At 34.4% G+C, this 17,308-nt stretch overlaps 2 protein-coding genes across 3 annotated transcripts in view; both read left to right on the forward strand.

Moving 5' to 3' along the window:
- The window catches only part of LOC129939869 (muscarinic acetylcholine receptor gar-2), a 128,640-nt gene that overhangs the window by 39,291 nt on the left and 72,041 nt on the right, over positions 1-17,308 (forward strand). The window contains exon 2 of one of the 2 annotated variants that reach the window (XM_056048048.1): positions 602-650. The exons of the other annotated variant lie outside the window; for it this stretch is intronic. The gene's annotated coding sequence lies outside the window, so the exon portion shown is untranslated. The remainder of the gene's footprint in view (positions 1-601; positions 651-17,308) is intronic. 2 annotated transcript variants of the gene reach the window in all.
- On the forward strand, positions 10,298-15,541 carry LOC129942362 (uncharacterized). The gene is made up of 3 exons (XM_056051259.1): positions 10,298-11,126; positions 11,529-14,178; positions 14,284-15,541. Exons 1-3 carry the CDS (start codon positions 10,298-10,300, stop codon positions 15,539-15,541), a joined length of 4,737 nt encoding a protein of 1,578 aa, XP_055907234.1.

A 17,308-nucleotide genomic window follows, 5' to 3' on the forward strand; every position in this document is an offset into this window, starting at 1 on the left:
CATTTAAAACACACTCACCATTAATCAAATAAAAGGAATCAATAACAATAAGGTACAAAAAAGCATCTTCATTGAAATTTAATCCTCTTTCACAAATCCTCGTATTCTAAAAAGTAAACCACATTCCCAGCATATTTCAACGGATACCCAAAACACTTTTAAAGCATTAACCTAATGCAAATTAAATCACAATTAATGTTTCCATCCAAACCCAAACCACAACCATCACTCTTCAACGCAGCTAAAAAAAAAAAAGATTGTAATGCTTTCGCACCAAGCCGAAGCGATGCCATGAAATGGTTTGCGGCTTTGCCTGTTGAATTGAATTTCAGCCTATAATTAAGGTTTTTTAAATTTCTGTTTCGTTTTGTTTTTGATTGACCTAGTTGCACGGTTGAATGATAAAAAAGACCATTGCTTCAAATTGACTGGAAAAATTTAAATTCAATTTACTTTGGTAAAATAAAAACACACGCATCTGACACTTTTCCTATTTTAATACATTTTTGAAACTGCTATAACTAATGTGACGAAACTTATATACACACTGAAGGGAAATTGAATACTGAATAAATTGTTTTTTCTTCACTGTTTTATATAGATTGTGACCAATTTCTTGAAAAAGTTCCAACCAACATATTTTCTTTTTGGTGAGTGTTAACTAAAAAATATTAAAAATTGGTTGAACAATTTGACTCTACACATTTTTGAGAGCAAGATTGTTTTTAGAAATTGCCTTTATTCTGCATTTTTAGTTAACTCATTAGACTGTTAATTGTTTCCAAGTTTTTTTATATATTATATTTTTAAAGGAAGATTTTAATGCAACTGAAATGTTAAATCTAAATTTGAAAGAAGATCCCAAATCTTTCAAAGAAAAATTCACAAGAACAAACTAATTACAAAAAACCGCAAAAATACAATAATTTGTTAATTAAAAATTGTCATGTGACATACTGGAAGAAAACATAAACTTGACAACAATTGTTTAAAAATGGGGTAGTGTCGATTGGTGTAAGAACTTCTGAATAAGTTCAATCGTATTGGCTCAAAATCAGTCATTAAAATTAGTCAGTTACTAGCTTTTAACCGCGACCTTTTAACCTGAGCTGTGATTTTTAGTACGTATGTTTGAATTGTGCCGAGATGGGATGAGGCCATACTAAGTGTGATTGTCATGGGTTAGGTTAGGTTAATACATTTTTAGAAAAAGATAGGTTACTGCAATACGAAGTTTTTTATTTTTTCTTCCTTGGCTAGTACATAAAGATTTTGTGGGTTTGAGACTCGTGAGCACGGTGCATTTAATTGTCCATGGGAAAACAGTTTTTTTCCCAAATTTACACCTGAAACTTTCAGCGTTTGCCCCTGAGTTTTTTATCGTTGCATTCTTTTAAACTGAAACGGCAAATCGGTTGGAATTATCGGAATGCGGGGAATTAAAACACGTGTTCTCTTTGCTATTCGAGTCATGATTATAGCTTTTATAATACTTCGTCCTAGGGCAGTTATTTGTAGCCGTGTACCATTACATAACCTTAGTGCGTCAACATTTCTCATTAACAGGACTGGAACACCAACCTTCAATCTCAATTTATGAGAAGGCACCTCTGTTAATTCCAAGGAGTTGAGAAAGTCTATGGGGTATTCTACCGCGTGTGGCCCCCACGTTCGCAGTCGCCTCGCTCCTCAGCCGAAACAGAATTATCAGAAAGACATACCCAGTGAATTATTTGTAGCATGGCTCGCGTTTGGCGATGAAAGGTTGAGCATAGCAAAGTTTAGGTTTAAAATTATTATTTGTGGAACTTGTGGCCACAGTTTCCGTTTAAGGTTGAGGGCTTAAGGTACGTGGCGCACGAAACCCGCATTAATATACGTGTATGATTAGTTTAACATGTTAGACAACTTATTTGATAAGTGTTGGGAATGAGTTGTGTTCCCATAAAAAAAATAAACTGGTATATCCTGAAGTCAAAAGTTACTCATGTCTTTTCTTAAGTCTCAAACTATCTCCCTTCCAAATTTCATTTAAATCTGTTAAGAAGTTAAGGCGTAAAAGCGATCGGCTCACATGAATTTTCCCATGGGAATGCTTCATTTTCCCGGGTAAAAAGTAACCTATGTCCTCTCTCTGGTTTTCATGCGCTCTTCGTGACCCTGGCAGAGTGTCATATCATTTGTTGGACTTTTACCTTCTGTTTAAATCTACGTAGTTGTAAAGCCCGTACCAGCTCGTCGTTCCACCTTCTCCACCACTCACCTTACATGCATACGAGACCGTAGATCACGCGAAGAACTTTTTTATATAAACGACCCAAAGTTCTTTCATCCGCTTATGACTTATTTCATGCTTCTGCACCGTATATAGTGATGGATCTAATATAGCGACATTTTCATCACTTGAGAGAGGGCTTCACTTCTAAATTGCTTTCTTAGCCTGTGTTCATAGCAGAGCCTAGAAACTACCTTAACTACCTCAAAGTTACGTCTGACGATTGTGACGTTTTGACCAAGACGTCGGTGTTGTAGGTCGTTTTTTGATGACAGCATGTACTTTGTTTTGCACTCATTAACCGTTAAACCCATTCTTGCCGCCTCTGCCTCAATACTTACCCAAAAGCATGTTCTAGAAATTGGACTGACTTTCCAAAGACAGTGCCTCTAGTGTTAACGTAGGAAGTCTGCACTATTCTTTTAAGTACGATGTTAAAGAAATCACATGACAGAGCATCACCTTGTCTAAAGCCTCTTTTTCATGGATCAGCCCGAATTCTAAATGGTAATCCTACTATCACATGAGGCCTTGAAATCTATTAAGAGATGGTGGGTGTCGATTTGAGTATTTTCCAGGATCTGCCGTAATGTGAACATTTGATCGACTGCGGACTTTCCAGGTCTAAAACCACACTGATAATTACCTCATTGTTGATCAGGTTGTTGACGATGGGCTTCAGACGTTCACATATTAGGGTAGAGAAGATTTTGTAAGCGATGTTAAGTAGACAGATGCCTATATAGTTGATGCAGTTTAAAAGGTATCCTTTTTTTCAGTATCGGGCAAACAATTCTTAGGTTCCTTTCATCGGGAATGCTTTCTTTTAACATTACAGATAAGTTGGTGTATACTCATAACCAAATTATGTCCATCTACTTTAAAGAGTCCGGTATTCAAGCCATCTGCTCCAGTGGCTTCTTTGCTTCATCTAATTCAGGAAGACGGGATTGTTGGCTTTCGTCGTCTATGTGGAAAGCGCACCGAATTTCGCTTTCAGCAGGATGGTCCATTCCACTCTTTTTTTCTTAACTTTAACACAAAATAAAAAGAGTTTCAGCAGAAGTTGTTTTTGTTTGAAGTCTTTCAAAACAAATAGTTGCCTGTCTATTTGCTAAACCCGAGGATGAGAAACTTGAGGAACCGAGGAAAATCATCAAATCCTTCCTTATCGCAAAAAAAACTTAAGCCTCTCAAAGCAGATGAAACAACTAAATTTTTGAAGACTTAATATATGCGCGGTTTAACCTTGTTTTAAAATCTAACGATTTATTCTTGTTCACAAACTTTGTAAAAAATGTAAAAATGTTTTCAAAATTGTTGAAATTTCAGCAAAAAAAATAGATTGGTCGTGAGAAATGTTGAAAAATAGTAAAAGTTTGTAGATGGAATTTAAAAAAACAGTGTTTTTAATAAGCAAATTTATATCTTTCATTTGAATTAATTACTTTTACTCATTATTGTCTTTTAAAATGTTTAAAATTGACACATATCTACAACGTTGTTAATTTATCGTGTGTCATTTTTATAGCTGAACATATGTAGCTATTGTTCAAAAAGCTTTCAACATATTCATATCCTCCACCATTCAAAATTTATATTTATATTTCGTCCTTCTCATTTTCGGTTTCTCATAGACAAAAGGTCTCAACCTATACGTATGGAACACAATGTTTGATAACCTAATAGGTTTAATCTATTTAACATTAAGTATTCAATAAGAACAAAATATATATTCCTTCAAACTTAAATAATTACATGACAAGAAATATATTTCCTTATTTTGATGATGAAAAAAACTAAAACTATAGTAATAAAATCCTGCAATTACATAACTCACCTGTTCCAAACAGACCAGTTGGTAACCCTAATTAGCCGAACTAGTGCGAAGTCTCATGCCTTTTCTTCTAATTATATACAATATTGATAAGGACCATTCTGTTGATTTTAATGGGTTCTTCATAACAAAGTATTACCTTATATTTTAGTTAACCAAAAAAAAAATAGAAAAAAAACGATATTATATTCTATCTGCTGTGTGTATAAAATATAATAAATTCAAGAGAACTTCTTTTCCCAATTTAGGGGCTCGAGCTGAGCTCCATTGATTGGCTCGCCAATCACAAAAACAAAAACAAAAAAATAATCCTATATACTCGTAGTTGCTCAACATCCAAGTCTATAATTAATTGTTTTGGCTAGATGGAAGGATTTTTCACATTCCTCGTACCCCATTTCCTTTTCCGGTGCGGATTCACACAGAATATTCATCCTGCCGGAAACCTTCATTAAAGAGGCGAACCGACTTTAAGGCTTAATTAATATCCTCAATATAGTATACCTTTGGCATATATAATATTGTAAATAAGGTGCTTTACCTTCGTTCTGAAAAGATGGAAAACTTTGTATTTTTTCGTATTTTAATGGTGGGCAAAGTGAGTGAGAAGGGAACATTGACTAGCTTTCTATAGCTCAACTATGGTTGGAGGTGGCATGATAGCAGCCAGCAGCTAAGAGCAGCTTCAGCACCCTGTAAACAAAGTTAAATCGTTTTATGGTGGTAAACAAGCGTACACAAGGACCAAATATAACTTTGCAAAACAATCCTTAGCACTTTTCTCCATTACCTCGTCGTAGTAATTAAACCGCTGCTGTACACGCAAGTGTACACTTGTAAATTGTAACCAAAGTAGAAAACGCTCGCAAAAACTGTTTTGTATGCTTACATAAGTTCTTGTTGAATACCTTTCCTCTATACCTTTCGAGTCCGACCGACCATGGCATCAACTCGACAGATAAAATGTTGTCAAAAGAATGAAAAGCGATTTAATTTACATTTACATTTAAGTGTTTTAATTTCGAATTTAAATTGTTCTTTTGTTTAATTTTATTATAACTTAAATGATTTAATGATGGTAATGTTGATGGAAATGGAGATGGAGATGGAGGTACATACTCGTAATGCAATTCGAAATGAATCTCCTTGTGTTTTCGTTTTCATTTTCGTCAGAATTCTCATAGGACAAGGACAATATCTGATTTCAAAAGTCGATTGAGAGAGTTAAAGTTCAAAGTTCGTAGAATTTGTTTTTCTTAAATTTAATTAATAAGATCCTTAAGTTTATGTTCGATTAAAAAGTCAGAATAAAATTATATACATAAAACAAGGCGGCCTTCCAATCCTCTACTGCCCTTGGGCAATCTGTTAAGGTGTAACTTAAACACTTATTATTTTTTTTTATTAATTTTGTGTTTGTTAAGGACGGAATAAGGAAGGAGTGGTGCGTATACCTTCATCTGGTCTGTGATTTTAAGGGATTTAATTTACATTTAAGAAGGCGAGAACTTTATTTCGTAATAATTTTTCCGATAAAATAAAACTTAAGTCATCAAAATTGTCAAAACCGATTTAAGTGTTTTCGCCATTTTAACTTGTCTTGAGTAAAATTATATTATGTGCAATTTTCACACAATTTCATAGGAAAATCGTCTCGTATTTTTATTACTTCACCATCTAACATCCTCTAAATATAATTATAATGTTGAAATGAAAGTTACATGTGATATAAAGTTCTCTGCAAACGTTTATAGGTTTGTGGTACAAAATACAAGAATCTCAAGTGAAAAACAACAACATCAAAAAACTAATAATAAGCGCCGGATGTGTAAAAGTAGTCACGTACTATATTGCGGGATGGCGGCGATAGCTATGCGCTTAAAGAACTTATCAAAGGAGAGATTTGCTCTTGCAATTTGCTTGTTCGTCACATTAATGAGAAATAAAAATACGCCCCACTAGCAATTTCATTCAATGATGAGTCTTGAGTCTTCAATTAATTTTTATAGGAGAACTATTAATCGGGAGTTATAATAAAAACCGTTATAGGAATACAAATGTATTATATATTTTTATTTAAGAATATCTTTGGAGCTTTAAGCCTTAAGCCATCAGCTATATTGACGTTATTTGATGAAGACAATTTTAAGGAATATATAAGTACAATATGTCAAAAACACTTTGTTGACTTCCCATAGTAAGTTATTGTAATAGGTCCGATTTGACGAATTGAAAATTTTGAAATTTCTTAGCCCTAGTGTCGAAATAAAAGATTTTAAGATTGATGCCAGTGCAGTGCGTCCGTGTATACGTACGTTAGTATGTCCGTACGTCTGTACGTTCGTACGTTATTGACGTTTTTTTCGTCGTCCATACCTCAAGAACCAGTAGATTTAGCGACTTCAAATAAACTGTGATATTATATACAATAAAATTTTGTGGTTGGATAGCATTTTAAAAAAAAGAGGCTGGGATGCGACCCACACTGATAACTTCCCATCCCGTCTGTCGATTTGTCTTGCTTAAAAGTTTGTCTTTATGTACTCGTATCAATTTTTACCAAATTTGCGTACTCTTTTTGTAGATTTTATTTTTTATATGAAAAAACGGACTGTTGGATTTTTATATTAAAATTACTGAATATCGAAAACAATATTTTTTGTGAAATAAAATAAGTTTCAAGCCAATATTTTTAAGTTTTGAAAAGCTGTTTGAGCCGAAAGTAAATTTTTACCAAGTAAAACTTGGTATTGTTTTATTTTAGAGTTTTATTTTTTGTAAAAAAAAACTGTCAATTCGATTTTTTAAAAATTTTACCAACAATATTTCTTATGAGATAAAATTACTTTAAAGCCAATACTTAAAATTTTTAAAGAGATATTTGAGTCGAAAATCAATTTTTACCAACTTTTATACATTTTTTTTAGGTTTTTATTTTTTGTAAAAAAACTGTCAATTCGATTTTTTTCAAACTTTAATTGAATGTTGACAGCAAGATTTTTTGAAAGATAAAAGTAAATTAAAGCCAATATCTCAAAGTTTTGAAAAGATATTTGAGTCGAAAATCAATTTTTACCAACTTTTATAATTTTTTTTTTTTAGGTTTTAATTTTATGTAAAAAAACTGTCAATTCGATTTTTTTCAAACTTTAACTGAATGTTGACAATAAGATTTTTTGAAAGATAAAAGTAAATAAAAGCCAATATCTCAAAGTTTTGAAAAGATATTTGAGTCGAAAATCAATTTTTACCAACTTTTATAAATTTTTTGTTTAGGTTTTTATTTTTTGTAAAAAAAAACTGTCAATTCGATTTTTTTCAAACTTTAATTGTATGTTGACAACAAAATTTTTTGAAAGATAAAAGTAAATTAAAGCCAATATCTCAAAGTTTTGAAAAGATATTCGAGTCGAAAATCAATTTTTACCAACTTTTATAAATTTTTTTTTTAGATTTTTATTTTTTATAAAAAAACTGTCAATTAGATTTTTCTCAAAATCTTATCAGATGTCAAAAACATTATTCTTCGTTGCACAAAATTGTTTTAGAGATAAAATCATATTTCAGTCGTAAAATTTTGGAGGTGACAAATTTTTTTTTTCAGTTTTATTGATTTAAAAAAAAAAACCGTTATATTGATTTTTTTCAAAAAATATACCTGTTTGGTATCACGTTACAATCTATTATATAAAATTTAATTCAAGTCTTTAGCGTTTTTGGTTCGTAAGATATTTAGGGTTAACCAAAATTTTCACCATTTTTTCAAACTGCTATGGTAAAAAAACTACCCACGCAATTTTCTTGAGAGCCGTTTCTGCATCTTTCTGCTTTATTATCTGTATAACAAAATTTATTTGAAGTCGATATCTCTTCTGGTTCTTGAGCTATGGACAACGAAAAAAACGTCGCGAACGTACGGACGTACGGACGTACGGACATACGGACGTACGGACGTACGGACGTAGGGACGTACAAACGTACGTACACACGCACGCACAGACATCTTTCTAAAAATCTTTTATTTCGACTCTAGGGACCTTGAAACGTCGAGAAATGTCAAAATTTTCAATTTGACAAATCGGACCCATTACAATAACTTCCTATGGGAAGTTAATAAGGTTAACATTCTAGTTAACCCAAATAATCTCACGCAAACTAATATCGCTAGAGACTTGAACTTGAAACGCAATACCAAAAAAAACTGAAAAAAAAATATTTGTCACCCCGAAAATTGTACGAACAAAAAATGATTTTATCTCCAAAACTATTTTGTGTAACGATAAATAACATCTGGAAAAAAATGGAATGACACCTTTTTCTATAAAAAAAATAAAAAAAGGCTGGGATGCGACCCACACTGATAACTTCCCATCCCGTCTGTCGATTTGTCTTGCTTAAAAGTTTGTCTATATGTACTAGTGTCAATTTTACCAAATTTGGGTACTATTTTTTGTAGATTTTATTTTTTATGAAAAAACGGACTGTTGGATTTTTATATAAAAATCATTAAATATTGAAAACAATATTTTCTGTAAAATAAATAAGTTTGAAGCCAATATCTAAAATTTTTGAAAAGATATTTGAGTCGAAAATCAATTTTTACCAACTTTTATAATTTTGTTTAGGTTTTTATTTTTTGTAAAAAAAACTGTCAATTCGATTTTTTTCAAAATTTTATCGAATGTAGAAAACAATATTTGTTATAAGATAAAATAAGTTTTAAGCCTAAATTTCAAGTTTTTGAAAAGATATTTGAATCGATATTCAATTTTTACCAACTTTGAGTAATGTTTTTTGTTTAGATTTTTATTTTTTATAAAAAAACTGTCAATTCGATTTTTCTCAAAATTTTATCAGATTTCAAAAACATTGTTTTCCGTTGCTTTAAATTGTTTTAGAGATGAAATTATATTTTAGTCGTTAAATTTTGGAGGTGACAATTTTTTTTTTCAGTTTTTTGATTAATAAAAAAAACCGTTAAATGGATTTTTTTTCAAAAAATATACTTCTTTGAGACCACGTTACCATATATTATATAAAATTAAATTCAAGTTTCTAACGTTTTTGGTTCGTAAGATATTTAGGGTTAACCAAAATTTTCACCTTTTTTTTAAACTGCTATAGTAAAAAAAACACCCACGCAATTTTCTTGAGAGCCCTTTCTGCATCTTTCTGCCTTATTATCTGTATTACAAATGTTTAAGAATGCCGAACATCGGACGCAACACCCTATAAAATATAACTTGCAAAATCATAACATTAAATTTCATTATATCTATGTATGCGCTTCCCGCAATGCACATCATATTTTCTTTTATGTACACACTCTATGTACTAACATAAACTGTAAATTCTCTATCTCCATTGAATTGCCTAATCTGTATACCTTTTTTAATCGTCACTCTGCATTCAATCACCAACGAGATCGGTTGGCTTAAACACTTAATCACAATTCACAACAAGTCAAACATATTTTGTACAGTCAAACATTCTACATAAATTCACACAGTTCACAATCATTAAATAATAAAATACAGTCAATTAATTATTAATAAGTTGAACAAAGTTATTTTATTTAAACAAACAACAGACGGAACATACATACAGACATTTACACGTAATTATAAACACAACAAGGAGGTACACGATTACACAAACACAAATTGGAATTGGTAACAAATTATCAAACTTACTAACACCAATTATTAAATTTACAAAATATTAACAGTTTATTAAACAAAACACACTATACATTTTCACACAAATCGAACATTCATACATTCATCATTCATCCAAATCATAAATTTCATACAATCCAAATCATAAATTGGTCCTTCGATAGCCAAATGACGCTTTTTTTATGAGAAACCAGTGCCTTTCAATTTAATTAATTGAACTTAAATAAAAAAAAAAAAAAAGCACAGTGCGGTTCGTAATAAAGTGGACAGGTTTTTTATTCCGGTTTTTAGACCACACATAAAAAAAAGAGGTGATTTTGCGGGAAGGTGTAGGCCGTTATTTAGGCGTATAGTTTTGATTATTTAGACAGTTAGTCGCTAACGTTTTTTTTTAACAAACGGTACCTACTATTCCTAACGGGCATTTTATGCAGATATTTCATACATTTTGAAATTAAAATTAATTCAAAATACGCTTTAATTAATTCATTGTTTTTTCTAATTAAAATGAATAAAGTTATCGCAAAGCGTGGTCGTGTTAAAGGCTGTATTACTCTTACAGCAACATATGCTAGTGCGATTCCAATTTCGACGACTTCAGAGACATTAGAATTTCGTCTTGAAAAACTTAATGAAGCGTGGCAAGAGTTCATAACATTACAAAATGAACTTTTAGACTTTATCGGTACCAAAGATTACGTTGATCGTGAATCGGAATTTGCCGAATATGAGGCAAAATATTTTGAAACTCACGCTTTGCTGACAGATGCGATTCGCGTTAAATCTAAAGCTCACGGGTCTAGTGAAAAGGGTATCGCTCAAGGTTACCATACGCCGTCGGAAGATTCTGATATGAGCATGCCGTACAAGTCCGTTAAATTACCAACCATTACAATTGAACCCTTTTCGGGTGAATATAAAGATTGGCCAACTTTTCGGGACATGTTCCAGGGAACTGTCGATTCGAATAGAACAATTACCAATACGCAAAAGTTACACTTTCTAAAATCGTTTCTGCGGGGAGAAGCCGCGAATCTTCTCAAACATATTCAGTGTTCGGAAAATAATTATATTGAGGCTTGGACAAGATTAGAGCAACGTTACGATCAAAAGCATCTTATCGTCCGTTCTTTTATTCATTCGTTTCTTTCGCTTCCATCATGCAATATAGCCAACGTCCAATCGCTTCGTAAGATTACCAACGGTGCTGATGAAGCTGTGCGGGGACTCAACGCGTTGGACACGAACACACGTGATCCATGGCTTATTTATCTACTTCTCCAAAAGGTAGATCAAGATACTAAGAGGGCTTGGGCTGAGGAAGTTGGTTCACGAGGTGATTCAACCATACATGAATTTTTAGAATTTCTTCAAACACGTTGCCAGTGTCTTGAAGCTTGCAGTTCTTTTCCAAATCCTACCAGCACCCGAGCGGTTCGTGCGCATTTAGTGAAATCTGGTCCAAGCTGCCCAAAATGCCAAGAAGGGCACTTACTTTCAAGTTGTCAAGCCTTTAAGACCTTGAATATCGAATCTCGTCGTGAATTCGTACGAAACAAGTCACTCTGTTTCAATTGCTTGCGTTCGGGGCATGCCTCCAATAATTGTCGCCTCACAGTTCGTTGCCATTTATGCCGCTCTCGTCATCATTCTCTTCTCCATTCGTCTCAGTCTCAAAATTCTAATCAAACATCAAATCAAACTTCGAATTTTAATTGAAGTCGTAATTCAAATCAAGGTTCTAATGCAGTTTCTGATTCAAATCATCAGTCGATAAATTCTAATTCTGAAAATCCAACTCCACATTCTTCAAATTCACTCATTGCAAATCATTCAATCTCATTCAAACCTAATCACCAAGTTTCAACAATTTTACCAACAGCTGTAGCCCGAATTCGGGATAATCAAGGACTTTATCAAATCGTGCGCGTTCTTCTCGACTCTGGTTCTCAGGTGTCATTTATAACTGAGCAAGCAGCTCAACGCCTAGGGCTCCCTCGAAACCGTTTAAGAATACCAGTAGTAGGAATTGCGTCAAAATCTGCTGGAGTAACTAATGGTTTAGTCAATCTTAACATCGTCTCTTGCTACAGTTCCGAAATGATTGATCTCAGTTGCTACGTTTTGCCTACCATCACTTCATCGCTTCCACCACTATCAATCGATCAAATTCCTCAAAATCTTTCTTCTCTGAATCTTGCTGATCCTAACTACTGCGATCCTGGTCCAATCGACATTTTGATAGGGGCTGATAGAGTTTTCAATATCATAAAGGGAGCTGCTGAAATCGAAAAAGGAGGAACTCTTACTTCGATTCCAACTATTTTTGGCTGGGTCATAGCTGGTCATCATTCACAGCACTCACCAGTAAGATCAGGAATTCAAACATTTTGTACTCGGTTAGATCATGCTCAGGAGTTTGACTTAGAAAAATTCTGGAGGCTTGAGGAAGTTTCCAACGAACAACCACTGTCTCTTGAAGAACAGTTAGCTGAGGAAAACTTCGTCAAATCTCATACTCGTCTTCAAGATGGCAGATACGAAGTACAACTACCTTTCAAGTCAACAAAACTCAATTTCGGAGATTCCTTCGGTACGGCTCTAGCGCGTTTTCATTCCATTGAACGGAAGTTCAATTGCAATCCAAATCTGAAATCTGAATACACAAAATTCATAAATGAATATATTTCACTTGGACATATGGAAGAAGTACCTTCCAATGAAATTCTAAAGTCAAACAATTCAAGCTACTATTTGCCTCATCATGCAATCTTCAAAGGTGATAGTAGTACCACCAAAATCCGAGTTGTTTTCGACGCATCTGCGAAAACTCGATCGTCTCAATCTCTAAATGAAACCCTTCTTGTGGGTCCTACCATCCAACGTGACATATTTTCAATCTGTCTTAGATCTCGTCGACATGCCTATCTCATAACAGGAGATATTGAAAAAATGTACAGGCAGATCCGGGTTTCTCGAAACCACACAGACTTTCAGCGAATTGTCTGGCGCGAAAACCCTGAAGAACCATTGAAACATTTTCGTTTGCTCACTGTCACGTACGGAACTTCGGCTGCTCCATTTTTGGCTGTAAGAGTTTTGCAACAGTTAGCTGCAGAGTCTTCAAAAACTCATCCTCGAGCATCCAAAACTCTTCTCAATGATTTTTACGTTGATGACGTCATCACCGGTTCAGACACCATTGATGATCTTATTTCTCTTCGAATTGAATTGGTGGAGTTGTTGAAATCAGCTGGATTCAACCTTCACAAGTGGACTACGAATTGCTGGCCACTACTTATCTCTTTACCAGAGGACCAGCGCGAACTTTCACCGGTGGACTTCGAAGAATCTAATTCTGTCAAAGTTCTGGGATTGCAATGGTGCCCATCCAGAGATATCTTTTCATATAAGGTCAAATTGAATCTAGTAAATTCATGTACTAAACGCCACATCTTGTCAGATGCTTCCAAAATCTTCGATCCTTTGGGATTTCTCGCGCCGATCGTAATAGGAGTAAAAATATTGCTTCAGGAACTCTGGAGGAAGCAGATCAACTGGGATGAAGAAGTTCCAGACTCTTTATCACAGCAATGGAACAACATCAGGAACGAGCTACATATCGTGGAAAACTTCGCAATTCCAAGGATCATGCTACAAAATAAAAATGAATGGGAACTGCACGGCTTTTGCGATGCATCCCTGGATGCATACGCAGCAGTCGTCTATTGTCGAAACATAAAACCAAATAATTCTATATCTGTTACGCTCGTTGCAGCAAAATCTAAGGTTGCCCCTTTAAAAGTTTTACCTCTTCCAAGGCTTGAGTTGTGTGGAGCCTTATTACTCGTTCGATTGCTTAACAAAATTAAGATTTCATTACAGGAACCAGAAGTCAAAACGTTTGCCTGGACTGATTCATCCATTGTCTTGCATTGGTTGGCCGCTCCCCCAAAGAATTGGTCGGTATTCATTGGAAACCGTACATCTGAAATCCTCACATCGTTGCCGATAAAATCGTGGAATCATGTACGTTCGGCTTCTAATCCTGCAGATGCCGCTACAAGAGGATTGTTACCATCAACTTTGGAAAAAACTACCCTTTGGTGGGAGGGACCCCAATGGCTTAGTAAAACTCGAGATCAATGGCCATCATCAAGTTACAATACGGCAGATATCGACACTCAGCACTTGGAAGAAAGAAAGGTTAAACCAATCGCACAGGTATTACATTCAAATATAAACTCGAATCACCCATTTGAAACTATAATCAATAACTCTTCAAGCTGGTTTAAAGTAGTACGTGTAGCATCATACGTGTTTCGTTTCATCGAAAATTATTTCCTACCTAAGGAAAAGCAGAATTTAAATCCACTTTTCACGGAAGAGTTATTCTATGCCAAAATTCAAATCATAAAATATGTTCAATCGTCTTTATTTTATTCAGACATTCATTCTTTAAAAACGAAAAACGAACTTTCATCAAAAAGCAGGCTTTTAAACTTAAGTCCATTTATCGATTCTTCAGGTGTTCTTCGTGTCGGCGGTCGGCTAGAACACTCAAATCTTACCTATTCAGAAAAGCACCCCATAATTTTGTGCAAATCTCATCGAGTCGCAAAGCTAATCGTGGAATTTACACATAAAAATCACTTACATGCCGGTGCCTCGCTTTTATTCGCCTTAATCAAACAAGACTTTTATATTCTGGGTTGCAGAAATCTCGCTCGAAAGGTTGTTCGGGACTGTACTCAATGTATTCGTCAGCGTAAAGCAACATCAAAACAGCTGATGGGAAATCTTCCATCCGAACGCATTCGGTACGCTCGACCATTCAGTAGAGTAGGCTGCGATTATGCAGGTCCAATATCACTACGTTTAAATCGGGGTAGGAACCCAAAATTCGTAAAGGCTTACATAGCGCTATTCGTATGTTTCGTGACAAAGGCAATCCACATCGAACTCGTCGGTGACCTGTCATCAATTGCCTTTTTGTCAGCTCTCGACCGCTTTGTGGCCCGCCGCGGTAAACCCTGTGAGATTTGGAGCGACAACGGAACCAACTTTGTTGGTGCTAAACGTCTACTCAACGAGCTCTACAATCATCTCTGCAGTCAACAACACAACAACATCGTCATCGACCACCTGTCTAAAGACAACATCAGTTGGAAGTTTATCCCACCGTCCTCTCCACATTTCGGAGGTCTCTGGGAATCAGGTGTTCGATCCATCAAGCTGCACCTGAAACGTGTCATAGGCGATACAATACTCACCTATGAAGAAATGTACACCTTATTAACAAAAATCGAAGCTTTGCTTAATTCACGCCCAATGTGGCAAACTTCTGACTGTGACCCTATTGCCCTAACACCTTCTCATTTTTTAATAGGGGAAGCATACACAGCTGTTCCTCAACCCGATGTTTCTAACTCTGTCATTTCAATTAAAACTAATTGGTCTCTTTTGCAGGCAATGCTTCAAGGCTTTTGGAAACGTTGGCATGCTGAATTTCTTACTTCATTGCAGCAACGCTCAAAATGGCAGAAATCGCAACCAAACCTCGAAGTTGATGATGTCGTTCTCCTCAAGGAACCCAATTTGCCTCCATCTAAGTGGATCGTTGGACGAATTATCAAAACCCACCCCGGAGCAGATGAAAAATGCCGAGTAGTAACTATTCGCACCAAATTTGGAGACTACGTTCGACCAACAATCAAAATTGCTCGATTACCTTGTTCTGAAAGGCCATAGGCTTTCAGGGGGGGCTGTATGTTTAAGAATGCCGAACATCGGACGCAACACCCTATAAAATATAACTTGCAAAATCATAACATTAAATTTCATTATATCTATGTATGCGCTTCCCGCAATGCACATCATATTTTCTTTTATGTACACACTCTATGTACTAACATAAACTGTAAATTCTCTATCTCCATTGAATTGCCTAATCTGTATACCTTTTTTAATCGTCACTCTGCATTCAATCACCAACGAGATCGGTTGGCTTAAACACTTAATCACAATTCACAACAAGTCAAACATATTTTGTACAGTCAAACATTCTACATAAATTCACACAGTTCACAATCATTAAATAATAAAATACAGTCAATTAATTATTAATAAGTTGAACAAAGTTATTTTATTTAAACAAACAACAGACGGAACATACATACAGACATTTACACGTAATTATAAACACAACAAGGAGGTACACGATTACACAAACACAAATTGGAATTGGTAACAAATTATCAAACTTACTAACACCAATTATTAAATTTACAAAATATTAACAGTTTATTAAACAAAACACACTATACATTTTCACACAAATCGAACATTCATACATTCATCATTCATCCAAATCATAAATTTCATACAATCCAAATCAACAAAATTTATTTGAAGTCGATATATCTTCTGGTTCTTGAGCTATGGACAACGAAAAAAACGTCGCGAATGTACGGACGTACGGACGTACGAACGTACGTACACACGCACGCACAGACATCTTTCTAAAAATCTTTTATTTCGACTCTATTGACCTTGAAACGTCGAGAAATGTCAAAATTTTCAATTTGACAAATCGGACCCAATACAATAACTTCCTATGGGAAGTTAATAAAAACCTAAAAAATTCCATAACTGTTGGTAAACATTTCGACTAGAAATCTTGTTAACAAAAATAGATTTCGAAATCAAACTATTTCATAATATGCAAAATATTGTTGGTAATTTTTTTAATTGTTGAGAATAGTTCAATTTACAACTTTTTTAACCCAACACGAAAACCTACAAACTTTTAAGAAAAACAAATCGACAGACGGAATGGGAGGTTATCAGTGTGGGTTGCATCCCAGCCTCTTTTTAATATTGCAAATATGTTTATAATAAAAAAATATGACTGGGAACATTATTCAACAGTCTGCAAGCTTCAACAGGCCTGTGCAATTTCAAACCCTTGTGTGTGGACGACTTAAGAAACAATAAAGTCTATAGATAGATAGATAACTTGGAGTCTTTTTAACTTCCCATAGGAAGTTATTGTAATGGGTCCGATTTGTCAAATTAAAAATTTTGACATTTCTCGACGTTTCAAGGTCCCTAGAGTCGAAATAAAATATTTTTAGAAAGATGTCTGTGCGTGCGTGTGTACGTACGTTTGTACGTCCGTAAGTCCGTACGTCCGTACTTCCGTATGTCCGTACGTCCGTACGTTCGCTACGTTTTTTTCGTTGTCCATAGCTCAAGAACTAGAAGAGATATCGACTTCAAATAAATTTTGTAATACAGATAATAAGGCAGAAAGATGCAGAAAGGGTTTTCAACAAAATTGTGTGGGTGGTTTTTTTACCATAGCAGTTTGAAAAAAAAGTGAACATTTTGGTTATTCCTAAATATCTTACGAACCAAAAACGCTAGAGACTTGAATTAAATTTTATATAATATATTGTAACGTGATACCAAACAGGTATATTTTAAAAAAAAAAAACAATATAACGGTTTTTTTTT

Source organism: Eupeodes corollae, chromosome 1, assembly GCF_945859685.1.
Source record: "Eupeodes corollae chromosome 1, idEupCoro1.1, whole genome shotgun sequence".
Lineage (NCBI taxonomy): Eukaryota > Metazoa > Arthropoda > Insecta > Diptera > Syrphidae > Eupeodes > Eupeodes corollae.